At 36.7% G+C, this 18,700-nt stretch overlaps 1 protein-coding gene and 1 long non-coding RNA gene across 7 annotated transcripts in view; one reads left to right on the top strand and one right to left on the bottom strand.

The window, feature by feature from the left end:
- Window positions 1–18,700, bottom strand: part of BRAF (B-Raf proto-oncogene, serine/threonine kinase) — a 190,450-nt gene that overhangs the window by 37,336 nt on the left and 134,414 nt on the right. For 4 of the 5 annotated variants that reach the window (XM_074193547.1, XM_074193549.1, XM_074193545.1 and 1 more), the window contains 6 exons: window positions 12,640–12,799; window positions 9,396–9,432; window positions 7,912–8,031; window positions 5,017–5,153; window positions 3,965–4,082; window positions 2,922–3,006 (listed from right to left, as the gene is read on the bottom strand). In XM_074193547.1, coding sequence (XP_074049648.1) covers window positions 2,922–3,006; window positions 3,965–4,082; window positions 5,017–5,153; window positions 7,912–8,031; window positions 9,396–9,432; window positions 12,640–12,799 — 657 coding nt within the window. The remainder of the gene's footprint in view (window positions 1–2,921; window positions 3,007–3,964; window positions 4,083–5,016; window positions 5,154–7,911; window positions 8,032–9,395; window positions 9,433–12,639; window positions 12,800–18,700) is intronic. The other variant, XM_074193546.1, reaches the window with a different exon arrangement.
- The window catches only part of LOC141492860 (uncharacterized), a 147,886-nt gene that overhangs the window by 29,950 nt on the left and 99,236 nt on the right, over window positions 1–18,700 (top strand). For both annotated transcript variants that reach the window (XR_012470065.1, XR_012470064.1), the window contains exon 2: window positions 12,654–12,784. This is a non-coding gene — a long non-coding RNA (uncharacterized LOC141492860). The remainder of the gene's footprint in view (window positions 1–12,653; window positions 12,785–18,700) is intronic.

Genomic DNA, 18,700 nt, shown 5'->3' with positions numbered 1-18,700 from the left:
AAGAGCTTACATTCCCCAGGGTCAGTGTGGATGGTAGACAGAAGAGGAGAACAACACACACAGAAAGAAATAAATACAAAACACTATTTCTGATAGGAAGCACATTAAAATTGGGGATATCAAGAAAGATCGGTACTTCGGTACTTCAAAGTAACATCTGAATTTTTGGTGTAAAACAGTTTAAGAGGACTTGTTATTTCATGAAACTATTACACCTTTTCCTTCTTTTCGCTAGGTTAGACACTCCTAGTTTTTCCAACAACTCTTACTGGCCATAATTTCTGTACCTCTGAATTACAGTTTCCCTTCCCTGTATATATACTACGGTTTGTCACTGACCCTCTCAAAATGTGATGTGCAGATCTGAATATGACATTCAAAATATGTCTAACTTGTAGACAACTTCCTGTTACCTGGACACTTTTGTAGTATTCATCATTTTGCTGATATTTCTGGGAGGAAAAATGGTTGAATATGAAATCTATTCAAAAGAACATTTCTGTTTCTTTATTTTCTGCTAGACTGAAAATTCAACTCAATTAGATAAAATGCTGATTAAATACTTTCAATGTGCAATGCACTACACCAGGCAGGTACTGAGGATACAAAGAAAAAACTAAAAGACTTTTTCCCCTCATGAAGGCTATATTCTACTGTGAGGAAATATCATAAACAGTGATAAATATAATCAATGATAGGGAGTGACAAAGGAGAAGAAAAGATAAAAGAATTCTGGTATTATGGGAAGAGGGAGGAAAGCATTTATATAACTGATGGAAATAAAGGAAAGCTTCAAAAAAGGTAGACCTTGAGCTAAGTCTTGAAGGAAGAGGAGGATTCTGAATGGCATTATTGAGGAATGAGTAATCTGGGGAAGGCTTCTGTAAATGTAGGAAGGCAGCTGGAAAGCTGAGTTCTTGGGGATGGCTAATTGTCCCATTTTAGCTAGAAGAATACAAAATGGCTCACAAGTTCATGGGTCTGTGAGCTCATCCCCCTCAAACCAGGCTTAATGAGTTGCACAAGGCCACACAAGTAGTGAGGAGAAGAGAAGGTTCAAACCTTGCCCAGGACCTCACAACAAAGTGTCTGCTGGAGGAAACAGAAGTCTAACAGCAGCAGCCCCTCTACTTGTGCCCTTCCTCCAGAGATCACCTCTTGCAGAGCTTCTCTATTTCCCAGTTTTCAAATTCTTTCTCCATTGGCTTATTTCCTAAACCTAAAACATGCTCAGATCAACCACATCTATAAACAACCTTAACTTACCCAGATTGTTCCTCAAGCTACTATCCTCTTTCTTGGTGGTTTTTCAGTTAAATTCCTAGAAAGTACATCTCTCTATGGCTTTTAATGTCATTCCTAATCCAGGCCCTTCATACCTTTCCAGTTTTTTCCTACCTTGCTTCCTTCCATACACTCTACCATCTCATGGCACTAGATGTTTCTCAAAAAGACTCTCCCTCCTGACTATACATTTTCGCTGGCTGTCCTCCAAGCCAGGAATGTTTCCCTTCTTAGAATCCTTGGCTCCTGTCAAGACTCAGCTCCAATCATCTTCTGTGGAAGGCTCTCCCTGGTCTTACAGGTGTAGGACTGTCTTCTCTGGTATTTACCCTGCTATTTAAATATTGTTTCCCCATGAGGATGGAAGTTTCTTGAGGGCACTGACAGTTTGGGCCTTTATCTGCACCATAAAACCGGCCCAGTCATTTGTCTGTTACAGACTAAGAATTACATTTATTTATTCAAACCTCTCTCATGCCCTGGACTGGCAGTATGTCAACATCATCACTTTGCTGAGAGCTTTACTTGATTTCTTCTGCCTCTTGGTTAAAACAGGAACCCTCCTGTTACTAGCTCCAACCTGACTTTCCATGCTGATCACACAAGACTCTGTCTCCTACCTTCTAGATTCCACCAACTGTTGTTTCCCCCCATGACATTTCATCTTCCATGAAGTCTCCCCTCTGTCATCTCGACTTTGTGAGTCCTTGCCTCACTTTGGGGCTGGGTTCAAGTGGTTTTCCTAACCCCCCACTGCATTTTCTTTGTACATTTTCCCTATACCTCGTGCTGTACATTTAGCTGTGAGCATGTGGGAGCTCTACAGAAGATGGGAGCTCCTTGAGGTCGACTGCCTCATTCTTTCTCTCTAGCCAAGCATCAGACTAGCAGTACATACAGCAGACAACTTAAAAGCAAACTGAAAAGCAGTGAATTTCAGCATGGAAGTGATGTAGTTGGTCCTGTGCTTTCGAAAGATTCTTCTGGTGGCTCTGTGAAGACTGAACTATAGAAGGGAAAGATGGTGACAGGTAAATGGCCCAGGAGTCCAGAGGAGGGATGAGGGGGTACATGGATGAGAGTGGGGAGGTACGAGAATGGAAAATGGGATGACATGAGGTACTGTGGAGGCAGACTGGACAAGGCTTGTAACCAAGTGGATATAGTGGAGCACAGGAGGGGCCAAAGAGTCTGAGCACTATGTTGGTGAGTAGGATGTTAAGAAAATGTGAGAGAAGGATCAATAGAGTTGGAAGACATGGGGGGGGGGGAGAAGAAAAATGTGTTCAATCGGGGGGATGTCCTGAGTCTGGATTAAAGAACATCTAATCAGGTGGAGAGTCCCAGAAAACAGGCTGGGGGGGAGTTCTGGAGGTCTGGAATGTAAAAAAGAGCTCATGAGAGCCAAACATCTAGAATTGAGAGGACTCATCTGTGTAGAAATGATAAATGAATTTATGTGAATGGAAGAGATCCAAAGAAGAAAGAACACGGAAAAAAGAGAAGGGGGCTCAGTACTGAGGCTTGGTAATTCCTGGGCTCAGGGAGCAGGAATAATTACAAAGCCAATAAATAATTGGTAAATACATCATGACAAGTACATTAATTCCCTGGAAAATAATTTACACAATGCTCACCTGAGCACTCCTACTTCATTTTTGAAGGCCTGTAACTGCTGAGGTGTGGGCGCTGTCACATTCAACATTTTCACAGCTACATCACCTGGAAGAGAATTGTCATCCCAAGAGGAAAAGCATGTTTAAAAAGAGAAGAATGGTTGGATATTTTCACCAGTCACCACAGCCCTGTGAAAATCTACATCACTAGGAAATGTGCTTTTGAATTTACACCTTATGTTTTGCTTTCTGGGAGGCAATCAGGTTAAGTGACTTGCTAAGTTACACAGCTATGAGGTATCTGAGGTCACATTTGAACTCTTAACTCCAGGGACAGTGCTCCATCCACTGCTACCACTTAGATGACTCTACAAGTTTTCTTATTTTCTGGGGGAAAACTCAACCAGTGAGAAATACACATGCCAGGAGATTTTTATAGTGTTTAAGCTATTAGGAATTCAGTTTTGTCAGTTGCAACACAAAGCCATTTTCCAGAATGATTGACGACTAGATCTAAAAAGAAATGCAGTTAACAACAGATAATGCTGAAGCAAAAAATTTCACTCATTTCTGCTGGATGAAAAACAACAAACTAAAATCAACCTTTTGGCATTGCAATTTTTAAAGCTTTTTCAATTTAAGGATTACTTTAAGCTCAAGTTAATGCCTATCTCATTTGTCACTTTTTTATAAAAGGGAAAGAATTATTAATATGATTCTATATATTTAGATATTCAATTACATTTTTAATGTAATTAAGTCCACTAGAGTGACCATGAACACTAAAAAATACATTTTATTATGAATTTGTATTTGAAACTTAACTTGAGGCTTTTCAAATGACAATCAACTTTGGATGATGCTTTAACAAAAGATAGGAAAGAGTATTCATAATAGGAATCTATAAAAACATTTTCATTTCTTGTATTTTTTTAAAGCCAGTCTTTGAAGAATTGTATTGAATAATGTGCCAAATGATAAAATAAATAATATTTACTTTATCCCTTGACCACAAGCAATAATTCTAAACTTGAAAACTAAGTTTTATTCTGATGTTTACATACCATGCCATTTCCCCTTGTAAACTGTTCCAAATGATCCAGATCCTATCCTTTGTCCAACTGTAATCTGCCCATCTGGAATTTCCCAATCATCACTTGAGTCTCGTCGACCAAGTGTTTTCTAAAATAAAATTTAATAACGTAAAATTCAACATAATAACATAATATTATAAAGGAAATGTATCTTAAGACTTGCCTAATATGAAATGATGCCTGATATCATATATATGAATATATATGTATATGTATATATTTTATTTTCTAACAGAATTAGCAATTTACAATTTAGTATCAGGGAACTCATAAAACTAATTGAATTGATGCTGGAATATACAAGATGTATTATTATTTATTCCTTATTTTTAAACATAAATAATTAAGTCTAACATATCAACTAATTCCTTTCCTCCAATTACAATATCTCTTAAGCAGTTTTCATTATCTACCTTGTCTGACTCATTCTTTAAGCAAAGAGATTCTATAAGTTCATAATAAACATCTCTTCTTGCTATCTTCTTCCTCTTCTTACTACCAAATTCTTAGAAGCTGCAGACCTCTTTCCTCAGCTACCAATACTTTTGTCTCAGCCATGAGATGTAAAAAGCAATCAGAGCACAGTTCAAAAATAATTTCTGCACAAAAAGATTATCAGTTCAAAGACTTTTAAGATTAGAAATTGTGTGTCACAGAAGAACAAATCAGCACATTTCAATAATGTATTAAATCATGATTGTCCAATCTTACTTTTAAAAGAGTTTTTAATTGAAACAACAGATAATATTTTTGATTTGCCATTTTAGTGAGAGCTCTGCAGTGGCTCAGCTGCATTTTGGATAGCCCTATATTAAATCACTACTGCTAGCTTAAATTATTTTGATTTTTGCATGAAGCAAAACCAGTGACATATACAATCCCTAACTTATATCAAGTGTGACTCGGATACTAATAACACGACAAAATTTATAATAGATGTCCATGCCTCTTTGAGTTGCTACTACATGACTTCTAAAAACAGAAAAACTTAAAGAAAAGCAGAAGATGCCTTCTATCCTTACCATTCTATTCCTGTCTTCAGAAGATGATGAAGATTTTCTTTCACGTTGAGGTCCTGGAGACTTCTGTAATGCTTTCACATTAGTTAGAGATCCAGGCAAGGACGCAGGAGGGGTGGCAGACAAGCCTGTGGTTGACCCTGAATTATTTTTTAAAAATGCATACATTAAAGAAAGATCATACATATTGTTTTTTAAAAAAGATCTTAAGAAATTTAAAATTTGTTTTAAAGATACAGTGCCTCCAAATGCCTTAGAGGGATATTCATCTTTTAATGTCTTTATATAATTCTTACCAAATAAATTCCACATAATTTTCTTTACCAAGCTGCTGCTATGGTACATCTTACATTCTGATTCTGAGGAATGTGACTTTTTTTTAAATTAACGCCCCCCCCCACTAATACTAATGAAAACCACAAATTAGATGTCTGTCTCTCTAGCAGGAGAAAACTAGTTCTAATTAAAAAACCTTTTATGTCCCAAATATTTGGGATATTTAATTTAAGAGGCACAGATCATAAAAAAGATAAGAGAATGTGCCTGTGATAGCCCTAAAAGTTAAAAAAAAAACCCATTTGATTCTTTATGTTATTTAGAAACAAAATATTTAACCAAAGAAGCACACTACACTTTAATAAATTATGCTATTATCAATTTTATTGGCTCTCTGGGGTTTGTTAAACACAAAGAAGGATTCTTTAACTATATAAATCGCATACATAAAGTCAAGTAGGTTTTGCTGGTCAAAAAAACCCAAACAAAACAAAATACCTTTACAAATGACCAAAATTAGTAATACAAATTTCATGGCTTCATTTTAAAATTACTGCCTATGCAACTTGTCTAGCAGGCCTAGCTACATCTTTTTTTTTCTGAAAGTGATTCCTACATAGGGAAAGCTTCAACTCACCAGTGTGGATCAAAAGATCCATTAGATTCTGGCAACTTTGTCCTAGCCTACAGAATATTATGCTTCTTGCTGGCACCTTTAGGAGATATCCAAGAACTTGCAAAACTTATTCAAGAGGAAACCACTAAACTATGGGGAAGGCAATGGGAAGGTAGTTCTGAGGTCAGGTCAAAGCAGAATCTAGTTTTTCTGAATCTGGCTCAGGGAGTGCTCTAGTCCATTATTTTAATTTTAATTAGCTAGATTTTCTCAAACCCATTCTCCTGGGTTTGGAGATTAAACATCTGAGGTCCTCCTGGAGTCTTGACATATGGATAATTACTTGGTAACACAGTCCAAGTTATTAATCCCTCACATAAATAGCAAAAAAAATCTAAACAACCCGAGGAAGATACTGCTTCTTAAGATTTTTACTACCATCTAATTCAATCTAGTGCTAAAGGTAAAAATAATAATAATAACATTAGTCAAAGGTTAAGTCTTTGTAAGAATGTGGTCATCTCAATCTCTTACATTCAATTCTCTGAAAGAACAAAATGATGATTGAGATTGATCCAGTCTCTCTATATATAAAACCTCTGCAATTAAAGGCTCAATTGCTTAATGATGTTCAGGGGACTTAAACTCTTCTAAACATTTTTTTCCTCAGTATCTTTTGCATACTTTCTAGGGAGTAGGTACAGTTGTCCTAGGAAAGCAATTATAAGATAAAGCTTAATGCTATAGCACAAAGTCATAGACCCAAAGAATTAATACCTTTTAGCAAAGTCCTTGAAAATAATGTATACTTTTTACAGTTTTACAAAGAGCTTTTCTGGGAACATCCATGATAAAAGGTACAACAACTCTCATCCTCATTTTATAGATTGGGGAACCAGGATTAACTGAATTTCCAAGATTGTGTAAATTTGTATTAGTTAGGACTTGAATTTAGCTGGTCTTTTAATATTTACTATACTAAGCTGTAAATGAAATTCCATGAAATTACTAAAATGGGTCACTCCCAGTGAGGAAACTCCCTCTCCCGATATAAATGAACAATGGTTCTGCTTCTTTCAGTTCAAAAATCACTCAGGGGCAGTAATTTAGTCTAGGCTGCACATGTCCCAAGATGGAAACCTGAACCCTGGGCTAGAAGCTCACTCTCTACCCACACCACCATACTGAGCCTTACTATTTGTATTTTAGATTAAGTACGGTAAGGTATCTACACCAATTTTGTACCTTTAAGTGAATTATATTAAATGTGCTTGAAACAGGGAGGAGTAACATGGGATGTCATCTCACTAATCACACTGCTACCCTTTTTCTCTCACAAAAAATACTGACTCTAACATTATATAGCATAACTGAAGAATAGAAACTTAACTTTTCTTAAGAACATTAAGAATAATCAGGTAAAATAAGTTTTAATTTCTGCATAGAACCTTGTTCCTAGAGCTTCACATACCATAAAAGTTTATTTTTTCATAGCTCAGAAGCATTAATATTGTTGATTATCAAAGAATCTCCAAAAAACCCCATAATTCCTGAATAGTTTAATTTACATTTTCACAGAGCATGACTGCTAAAATACAAACAAAAACATCAATCACCACAGAGATGTCACTTAAATGGATTAAAAATCAGAGGAATTCAGATTGAAGTCCATGCCTTGTTACTTCCTGTCCATTTAAATTTGTAATAAATATGACCAATAGTTACAAGGTTAAAAACAAGATGGAAACTTCATCTCAGAATTTCTTTGTTTTTAAAAGTTTATGTCAGACAACATACAGAAAGCTAGTGGTAGTGATATGTATAAAAAGCACATTCAGAGCATTCCAGCCAGGCCAAGCAGAAAATTGAGTTTTTTTTTCTCTTAAAACTCTCACACTGACAAACACACGCTGTGGGGGTGAAGCACGAACAGCATTTGTGGTTTCTATTTATTTATTTTGGGGGGTTTGGGGTGGTGTGAAAACAAGAAAGAAGAGCCCAACTACCTCTGAACACTGGGCCAGGCTCAAAATCAAACACTATTTCACTGGGGACAGAATGAAGGAGGGGGCTGGGAGTCCGGGATTGGTATTTCCGAAGACAGCGCATCAGTTGGTTCAAGGGGGCTGTTAGAGAGAGAAAGAAAGGAGCAGGCAGAGACAGGAAGACAGACACACAGAAGAAATGAAAGAAGTCATGGGGAATAAATAAGATGACTTGAGGCCTGCTTAACAGATTCATTTTGGTCATTTAAAAAAAACCCCACCAAATACTTATTTTTATAAAATCCCAATAACTAAAACAAACCAAAAAAAAAAAATCCTCCCAAACCCAAAGCAACTTAATAAGAAGGGTAAAAATTGCCATTTAATTTTAGGTACTAAAAGCAGGCACTTTTTTATGACTAGGTTAATAGCTTTGTGATGCCAACATGACTGCAACATTTAAATGCTGGATGTATTGGGAAAATTATCAAAAGCCACAGTTATCAAGACATATGAAAGTCAAACTGGCAACAACAATTATCTGGTGGGTTCACAGAATAACAAACAAACAAAAAATTTCTCTATCTGAGATACCAAAAACTCTAGATGTAGAGTTCACGAGGTAAGGGGACCCAGCACGTTAGTAGTTTTAAAGGTGAAGAGGTAGTACAACAAAATACAATTAAGCGATGGATTTGAGTACAAAAGGCTTTAGATATTCTGCTGAAGGCATAGTGCATGCCAAAATGAAGAGGCCACATAAAAGCATTCAATTAATATGCTCATTTATAAAATTAAGGACAGATATCCTGAAACATGATCCTTTGGCCAATATTTTATGGGAAATATTCTTTAGCTGTATTAGCCTCCAAATTTACTGTAAACCCAGGCTGACTGGGTAATGGGGTTGAATTCAGCTTGTTTGCTTGTTTTCTAGGCAGAACTGAACTATTCATCTGCCCAGGCATCTATGGCATAACATCTATAGACTTTATTTTTTTTTTAGGAAGACAAGGGGAAATCATAAACACCAACTACTATTCCTAGTCACCTGGCAGCATATAATTTGACTGGAATTTGGGGCAAGTTGGAAAAACTTCGGGATGTATTTGAAAATAGCACTTGTCAGGAGTAATGCTGATCACCAGAAAACTCTTTGATCAAGTTTTTAAAAGAAGTAAATATGCCAAAAGGAAGTGTAGTAACTATACTTTAGGTAGGGATGGATACAGATCAACAAAGCAAGTAGAATTCACCAAATGAAAATAATTCAAAATAGTTAAGTCTCTTTCTCCAATGTGCCTATTTGACTCAGCCAAATTAATGTTTTATCAGGACAAATTCTCAATATCATAGAAAAGTAAAACTGAAAAATTTGGTTTTTCTCTACACATTTCTCTCTGTGTCTGTTTTTCATTAAGTGAGCCAGTAAAAAAGGATAGAGGCAGCAAAGCAATCGCATTTTTTTTTCCAAATTCTCTTGCAAAATTAAAATGACTACTTACCTCCATCACCCCGTAACCCTTGGTCTCTAATCAAGTCCTATAAATAAATAGTAATGTGTATATTTACTTTGATTATACAGTTAAAGATCAAAAATAGTGTTGTATTTCCTGCTAAATATCACATAGCTGGACTAATACAAAGAAGGCAGTTTGACTTCATAAAACTTAAAAACCATAGACTGGCCTTGACCTCTAAGATATCATCCACTAGAAAGACAGTTCCTAATTTGAACTTTGCGAAAATTATTTCAGTGTTCAAAATCAAGTGAAAGTATCAATTCACTTTAAAAAAAGTTTACTGAAAATGCAAAAATCAAAATACACCTAATTGGAGTGACTGAAAGAGAGGCAGGGGTGAAACAGAAACTTCCCAATTCAGTCTGTGCTTCTGCTTCACCCTGCCTCTGTCTGACTGTGCAGTCTTCATGATTTAACATTACCCCTAAACATCTCTGTGAATGAGTTTACTCATCTGCCAAAGGTCCAACTCTCTGCATAGGGAACATGACATTAAACACAGAAGCAATTTATTTAAAAGGAAATTTCTGTAAGAGTATTAGGGCATAGCTCTCACTGTCCATTATGCAGAGAACAATTTAGTAGGTTATTTTTGAAGTAACTACTACATACAAGCTGACATGGGACATAAGAGAGGCATTGAAAGAGTTTATCATCAACTGGAGTATTAAGAGTAAAGGGAAATAACATTTAGATAACAATTAAAGACAGCAAGAGATACCAGAAGGTACTATATGATTAATTGTCAAATGAAAGCTAGGCACAATAAGAAAATAAAGTGCACTCAGAGTTCAGAGGAGGAGAAAAAATACTAAAGGAGGGAGAACTTGAACTAGGTTTACAAGAATAGGTACACCTGGATAGGAAGAGGGGATGGCTTAAGCAAAGAGGCAGGTGAATAAACCTGTTATGTCTTAAGGCTGATAAATAACATAGTTTGATCAAACCAGTTTAATTTAGAATAGAGTTTGTGCAACATGAGAGAGGACTCCAGAATGATTCCAGGTAAACAGTCAGCTCTTAAACTGATTCTGGGAAGGGGAAATAATTAAGAATGAGAAGTACAACATAGTAAAAAGAAATGCCTGCATTCAAGTCCTCCCTTTAATACATACTGGTTGCAAGACACCAGCCACTCTGCACTATTAAGCTGCAGTCAAGGCCCCACATGGATGGGCCTAGCAAACTCCTGCCCATTGGAAAGCAATGCCTTGATTAGACAGGTGCAAAAGTACAGGAGAGCCTGCAGATCATCCAGGAGATTCAGGAGCAGCCTCAGGGCAAGGGGGTGGGCAGGGAGAGGATTGAAGGCAGGCAGACACTGCTGCAGGCTCTAGCTTCCAAACCCTGGCTAGGAGGAGCACATCAGAATGGGAGCATGTTCTTCTGAAAGTGAAATCAAATCACACGGACATTTGCTAAAATTGTGTGAAGGGGCAAATTGGATCAAAAGAGTTGAAGTATTGGAGAACAGAATTCAGATCCAAAAAGTATCTTAAAAAAAGTTTCAATGACAGGTTGATATTAGCAAGATTAAATTTAAGATGAATCACTTTAAAAAGTTTTCTTTTTAGAGTCCAAGAATCAACTGCACAAATGCAGAAATAAGGAGGGTAGGAGAGGGAGGATGAGAACAAACATAGCTATAAAGGAGATCACCTGAAAATTCAATGAGAGTTAATGTGCCACTATTTTAATTCCATTTTTAGCTGTGTTAATAGAAGTACACTGTGACCCTGATCAGGTTACATATGGAGTATATGCTGACTTGCTTAGTTCCATAGTATGGAAGGTCATTGAAAAACTTGGATTTATCAAAAACAGGATTACCAGGATTTGAAGAGGACTAGAAATCTCATCAAATGAAGATTTATGAAAGAAACTAGGGATATTTAAAGAAGACTTGGGAGAGAAGGTTAACAAGCTGCCTTTCAGTATGTGAAAGGATTAGCAATTTTGTGGAAAAATTAGATTTATTTTCATTGGTTGCCAAAAACAGAACTGGGACCAATAGGGAGAAGTTATATGGAAGCAAATTTTGGTTGAACATAAAGAAAATTTCCTTGCAATGGGAGTGGTCTAAAAATTAGAATGGAACAAAGATGCATTGGGGAATACTGGGTTTTACATCCCTGGATGTGCTCAAGTGACAGTTGGATGAATTATGAGGACCTTGCAGATGCTTCAGGGTGGGACTGGGTCAGACCTCTGAATATCCTTCCAACTTTATTTTCAGTTGCAAAGTTGGAAGTGAGAAAACAGACCAGGCAGAAGGACAGCTAAGAGAGGGCAAGATGTGGTTTCCTATGGCTGGTAAAAAGGATCAAAATAAATCCAGCAGAATAACACTTACAATTTATATATTTTACATCTTCTAGCTGTATTTCCTACCTCTGGTTTTAACCAATATGTTTTCTTTGTAATGTTTTGTGTAAACTTCTTTAAAAAAATACCTAAACGTAGAATTTGTGGAGGAGGGAGAGGGAAGAAAAGGGCGGGGGGTGGTGGTGGAAGAAAAGAGATAAGTAAGAAACCTATATTAATTTCAAATACAATACCTAAATGTTAGGGAACTCAGGATAAAGATGGCAAGTGACAGAAGTGAGAAATAAAAGTGAGGCCTAACTAGTCAGATCCTAGGCTAGTTGTTTCAAAGGAGAACTGGCATCCCAGGCCAGGTGGTAGCCAGAAATAGCCCCTGAATCTTTTTCTTCTCTAGATATCTAGTCCATGACATTACAACTTGGTGAAACACATCATAAAGAGAAGATATTTGTTTGAATGGATTAGGATGAATTATTGAAGAAAATCGTTCATGGCTATATAGGAACAACGATTAGCTCTGGGGGATATTTATGTCTATGCAAAGATATTCTTTGAGCATACTGCCACAAGGATACTCATATAAAAGATTAAAAATAAATACAACTTCATGAAGTAACTTGAATACTTTTTGGAGCACATTTATTATAGAGATATTTGCTTCATGACTACAAAGTAATGAATGGATGAATGAGAGCCTCTTGAGTTGAGAACTACAGGGAGTGACTTGTAAGAATAAAGAGTATTACAACTGGTTTAAAACTTTAATCATTAATGGACATAAATTTATTTAAAAATTTCTCTGAAATGTGACTAGTGAAAAATTTTCTTTTCCATTATAACTAATATAGTGCATAAAAGGATAATTCAATTTATTACAAATCTAAAGATACTGAATACTTACATCAATATTGACAGGTTCTATTGTGTTTATATGCACATTGGGAGCTGATGAGGAACGGTCACGTTGCCCAAACTGGTTCCGATGGTCCTCATCTGCTGGTCGAAAGGGCTGTGGGATTGGAATGGATTTTGAAGGCGATGGACTGGTAAGAATTGGGGGTCTGGAAAATCAAGTTTGGAAAATAAGATTCAGAACTATTATGCATGCTACCTCACATTCTAAAATGGAACAGAAAAGTTTTTTGGTATTTAAATTCTCAAATATAATCAAAATTCAAAAAAGCATTTAAAAATCATTACCATAAATAAGAAATTTTTACAATCATAATTACTCTTAAAAAAGGCAGCTTTGTTCATAAAAGGCCTTATTTCTGATTATTTCCCTAGATTCATCCAGATAGTGAGAAACCACCCGCGGTCACTACATGGTATTCTTACTTGGAGAAATAATTTAAAAATTAGTGGAAAGTAGCTAGATATATCTCCCATCTAGCTTATCTACATAATTTCCATCATGCTAGAAATCACTAATGCTAGGAAATATAACATGGGAGAGAGAGAACTATAGAGGGATAAATAAACTGGAATTTTTTATAAAAGAACTTTAAAGACAAACTTGATTACACACTATAGAGAAATGTAAATCTTGGAATGTTAAGTGGTGGCATTTCATGCTCAGCTTGCCAATGTAAATTTCCAATGTAATATCTCCTTATGTTCTGAGGTTTTTAACATTTCCTGACATAAGCATCCCTGAAGAAGTTATCTAATAGTTTCCTTCTGATAACACTTGTACAGCCACTTCCCCTGTAACAAATGAGATGCTCTTTGTAAAGCCTGGCACACTCAAAGAACACTTGTTTCTTCCCTTCCTCCCTCCCTAACCCCTGGTTTACCAATGAAGTGACATATTCCCCTCCCCAGAACTCTCCAAGGAAAGGAGGATACCAAATATAAAGGAAGGAGGCTATCTGGCCTCATTACTCCTAAATTGTCAAGTCCCAATGGAACATTTGAAACCACGTGAACCAAATGGACCCAGGAGTCAGAGAAGAAAGCTGTAGGGGGTCTCCAGTCTCAAGAATAATTCACCAGATTAGTGCTGGGACCAATATATGGTACTATCCTCAGTTCCCTCAGGACCCACCAGTGTTCTCAGCTGAATTCATCAGTAGCAGCCTTCCCTGGCAGACACCTTCACACTAGCCTAGGAGTGAGTGTCACCTACCAGAAATATGAATCGATAGGTAGAAAGAGCAAGTCAAAGGAAAGAGCAGAAAACTGAATCTTGTTAATATTGTTTTTCACTGAAGTGAAAAATGGGGCTCAGAAACTAGAGATAGACTAAAAATAAGAGAATGAAGTTGAATGTGTCTTGGGAAGTGAGGAAGAGAAGTTAACAAAGAATCAAGATCTGAGGTAAAAAATAGGCAGAAGAGGCAACATGAATCTATATAGAAAATTTTACAGGAGTCTGAGGAGATGCCTAATATGGAAGAAAGTCATCAGAAGAAGTAAAACAGGTTATAAAAGAGAGAAAATTTGGATTTAGGACCAATAATAAGATGGTACATAAGTATGCTCAGTTTTCTTTATAGTTTATATATTTCTGTGTATTTTATACATAGAAACCAGAGGCAAATCTGGAATATTAAGAATTGAAAGGAAAAGAATCACTTGAAACATTTTTTAAGGCAAAGTTCACTGCAAAAGAGAATAAAATCAAGGATAAACATATATGTTCCTCGAATTCCCATATTTTAAATTTCAAATTTGCTACAAAACAAAAATCATCTAAGTACTGAAATATGCGGGGTGGCTAGGTGGCGCAGTGGATAGAGCACCGGCCCTGGAGTCAGGAGTACCTGGGTTCAAATCCGGTCTCAGACACTTAATAATGACCTAGCTGTGTGGCCTTGGGCAAGCCACTTAACCCCATTTGCCTTGGAAAAAACCTACAAAAAATATAAAGTACAAGTACTGAAATACGATAATAGATAATTCATAAATATACTGATTGATACAGGGCTAGAAATGCAAAATTCATCTTAAAAATATTTGATCTTTGTACAAGACAACATATATAGACCAAACTGAAGAAAATAGTTTCCTGAAAGTTGTAAAGGCAATCCAAGTGTCTTGAAGATGAGTTAAGAAGTTAAAAAATAGTGAAGACTGAAGGAAGAGGAAGCAAAAAGTGGTAATAAACAGCTTTCAAATAAACCATACTTTGGTATTTTGAAGGCCACTAACTAGTAGTTGTGCTTCTTCAGAGGTATGGGGGAGGACTTATAAAGATGAAAATTAATACATTATATTAGACAATGAATCCATTTAAGGATGTCCCTAAAATATATAAAAGACAACAATACTTAAAACAAATGATTACTAGTAAGAATCATAAGAAAAGTCAATTAAAATCAAAGTTGGGTCTAAAACCAGCCTTTATTTCACTTGAGTTTTTCATGGAAATCTCAGTTTCTAGGAGTTTTTGAGAACTGAATGCTATTAGCCAAGTGTGTTAAAGGGGCATGGATGATCATAAGTTAACACATGGAATATTCTTTTAATATAACCCAAGTTGCTAGGATCAAATCAAAAATAAAGAGGTTTCTTAACCTCTATCACCTTTAGCAAATTTTTATACAATCTGCTCTTGGCCTATATAACTCATTTTAGTCTAAAACATTTTTATAAAAGATTTTGAAGCAGGCTGCTCCTGTTCAGTGATATGCAAATAAAATGTTGACTTTTAAAATTGGGTATATTACACGTTTTTTTTTTACTAAAAAAACAAAACAAAAAAAGCATAGATCTCTAACTTGTACCCAAAAGAAGGCACCACATTGCCTCTCAAGCAAACCTTGCAATATTTTGTTTTGTCAAAATTACTAAATAATTCCAAGAAATTTATCTGTATTTAGACAAAAAGGTCAATATGAGCTTTTTAATATAAGCACATACATATGCATATAAAGAAAGCATAAACTCAATAAGGGTTCCTTTTGGATGAGTTTAGCCATCTTATCTGCTACTATCTTTTGCTCAGGACCATAGTCAATCAGGTATTATAAATAAATATAAATAAAATATCCATGAAATAGGCTAAGTTTCCCATCCCTAGTTATAACATAGTAAACATTTAGAGAGGTCAGAGTGAATTCTCCTTGGAGTTCACAATCAGGCCTAGATTAGATTAGCTCTGTCAGCAGTGTATGCCATGATTGAAGAATTAATAAATATTCATTTTAACACTGGTCTTCTAAGTAGTATACAACTATTCCAGATCAATGATGCCATGCATCATTAAAGAGAGGGGCAACTAAAATAAAGGACCCACTAGAAGGTACAGCTACTCTTAATTAGATAAAGAAACTTTTCACTAAAATTCCTAGTAATCTAGTACTATAAATACAGAGTTCATTTTACCAAAGGTCTATGTAAATGTACTGCTTTTTCCTCTCTTTCAGAAAGTTGCTCAGTCCAATGTTATAAAATGGCAGGGAGCACTAGATGCTGTAGGATGAAAAACTGGGATTAAAACCGACATAGCTTCATATCTCAAGACCCTTAATTCTGCAAGAAAGACAAAACATGGTTGTTATAGGTATTTAAGTATAGTTCCCCCAAGGGCTTACAAGTACCAAAATAACTGTTGTTGTCTTGTACAAAAACAGGGGGAGGTAGAAGGGAAATGAACTCCATGAATTCCAGCTTGCTATTTGGGGCTTACTATTTGGTGACCCCCAGAAAGTCACCCAGTGGTCCTTGGCATCAACTAAGGGCATGACTTCTAGCCAAGATGGCTACTTGAACAAGAAGCAGGTTGTACAGCTCCCACATATCCACTCAAGCAAAACTCTGATGCTTTCAACTGACCGGATAAGATGAAGAAACACGATGAGAACCTCTAACTGGCACGAACAGCACAAGAAGTCAGCTAGAGCCAAGGTGGCATGAGGGCAGGATTTCCTACAAGTTCTCTTCCAGAATATTTTAAAAACCTTAAAATTATGACAGTAACTAAATTTTAACGATGCAAAATCCACAAAAAAAAAAAAAGTGAAGCAATTCTCTAGCCTAAGGTAACTTGAAGATTTGTGGGAAGTCTCTGTTCCACAGGGATTAGAAGGCCCAGCAGCACAGCTAGGGTCATGCTGGGTTGGACTGAATGAGCTCCAGTCTTCGAGGAACAACCCACGGTGTTGCAGGGTGCCTTGGTCCCTGAGAATTCTGGCTCCGGGCAGCAGAAGTGGTTTCTAGACCTCCCAAACCAGGGATCACCAAGCACAACTTGGAAGATGAGTGGAAAACCTCTGTCAGGGTGAGCACAGAGCCCAGGCCAGCATGGTCCTCAGTGTAGCCCAGATCCCAGGAAACAGAAGCAGGCCCACAGAGCCGTCCAGCAGCAGCCCAGCAGCTGCTCCCATAGCACTCAGCCCACAGAAGGTAAGGGGGTGGGGGGAGACTGTTGAGGTCTCTCCTCTGTCCCTGGGACAAGACTCTGGGGCTTTGTCCATATTCAGACCCTGGTCACAGTCTGGGCCCCACTAATTCCATAGTGGAGCAGGGACCCTCCTCACACCTCTAGGGCAGAGGGGCATGCTTGTGGTCATCCACAGACCAGAGCACAGGCAGGAGAGCAGTCAAAGCCTCTCCTAAGACCTTGAAGGAACTGAGGTCCTTGTGGGGGTGTCCCAATAACACTCAAAAGTTTGGGAAGTACCCCAAAACCAGGGCACAGGTTGAGAAAATGAGTAAACAGAAAAAAAGGAACATGAACATAGACAATTACTTTGGTCCTATGAAAGATCAAAACACACATTCAGAAGATGACAAAGTCAAAGTTTCTACAATCCAAAACCTCCAAGAAAAACAGGAATTGGTCTCAGGCTATGGAAGAGCTCAAAAAAGACTTTGAAAGTCAAGTAAGGGAGGTAGAGGAAAAATTGGGAAGAGAAATGAAAGTGATGCAAGAAAAATCATGAAAACCAAGTCAGCAGCTTAGTCAAGGAGATCCAAAAAATGCCAAAGAAAACAACATGTTACACAGTTTAGGTCAAATGGAAAAAGCAGTCCAAAAATTTAATGAGAACATCTTAAAAATAAGAATTGGCTGGATGGAAAAGGAGTTAAGAAAGCTTTCTGAAGAAAACAACCTCTTACAAATGTACAATGGAGCTAAGGGAAGTCGATGATTGTGTGAGCAATCAAGAAACAATAAAACAAAACCAAATGAATAAAAAACTAGAAGAAAATATGAACTAAATGGAAAAACAACTGACATGGAAAACAGATCCAGGAGAGACAATTAAAAAAAAATTAGAAATTTCCTACAGGAAAACTGTCCTCATATCCTGGAAACAGAGGGGGAAAATAGAAATTGAGAGAATTCACTGATCTCCTCCTGAAAGAAAATTAAAAAAAAAAAATAACTCCCAGGAATATTATGGCCAAACTCCAGAACTCCAGAACTGAAGCAAAGAGAAAATAATACAAGCAGCCAGAATGAAACAATTCAAATATTGTGGAGCTATAGTCAGGATTACACAGGACTTAGCAGCATCCATAGGATTTGGAATATAATATTCTACAAGGCATAAGAGCTTGGATTACAATTGATTGGATTACAATTGAGAATCAACTACCCAACAAAACTGAACACCTTCTTCCAGGGGAAAAGATGAATATTCAAGAAAATAGGGGGATTTCTTTCTTTTTTTTTAAAATTTATTTTGAATTTTACAATTTCTCCCCTAAATCTTCCCTCCCTCCCCTCCACCCCACAGAAGGCAGTCTGCCAGTCTTCACAATGTTTCCATGGTAACACCAATCCAAGTTGAATGTGATGAGAGAGAAATCACATCCCTAAGAAAGAAAAATAAAATATAAGAGATAGCAGAATTACATAGCAAGATAATGGGTTCCCCGCCCAAAATAAAGATAATGGTCTTTGGTCCATTTTTTTTTCAAACTCCATAATTTTTTCTCCGGATCTAGATGGTATTATCCATCTCAGATACCCCAAAATTGGCCTTGATTATTGCACTGATGGAATGAGC

This window comes from Macrotis lagotis, chromosome 7 (genome assembly GCF_037893015.1).
Source record: "Macrotis lagotis isolate mMagLag1 chromosome 7, bilby.v1.9.chrom.fasta, whole genome shotgun sequence".
NCBI classification, from domain to species: domain Eukaryota; kingdom Metazoa; phylum Chordata; class Mammalia; order Peramelemorphia; family Peramelidae; genus Macrotis; species Macrotis lagotis.
This window is presented reverse-complemented; position numbering and strand designations above follow the sequence as displayed.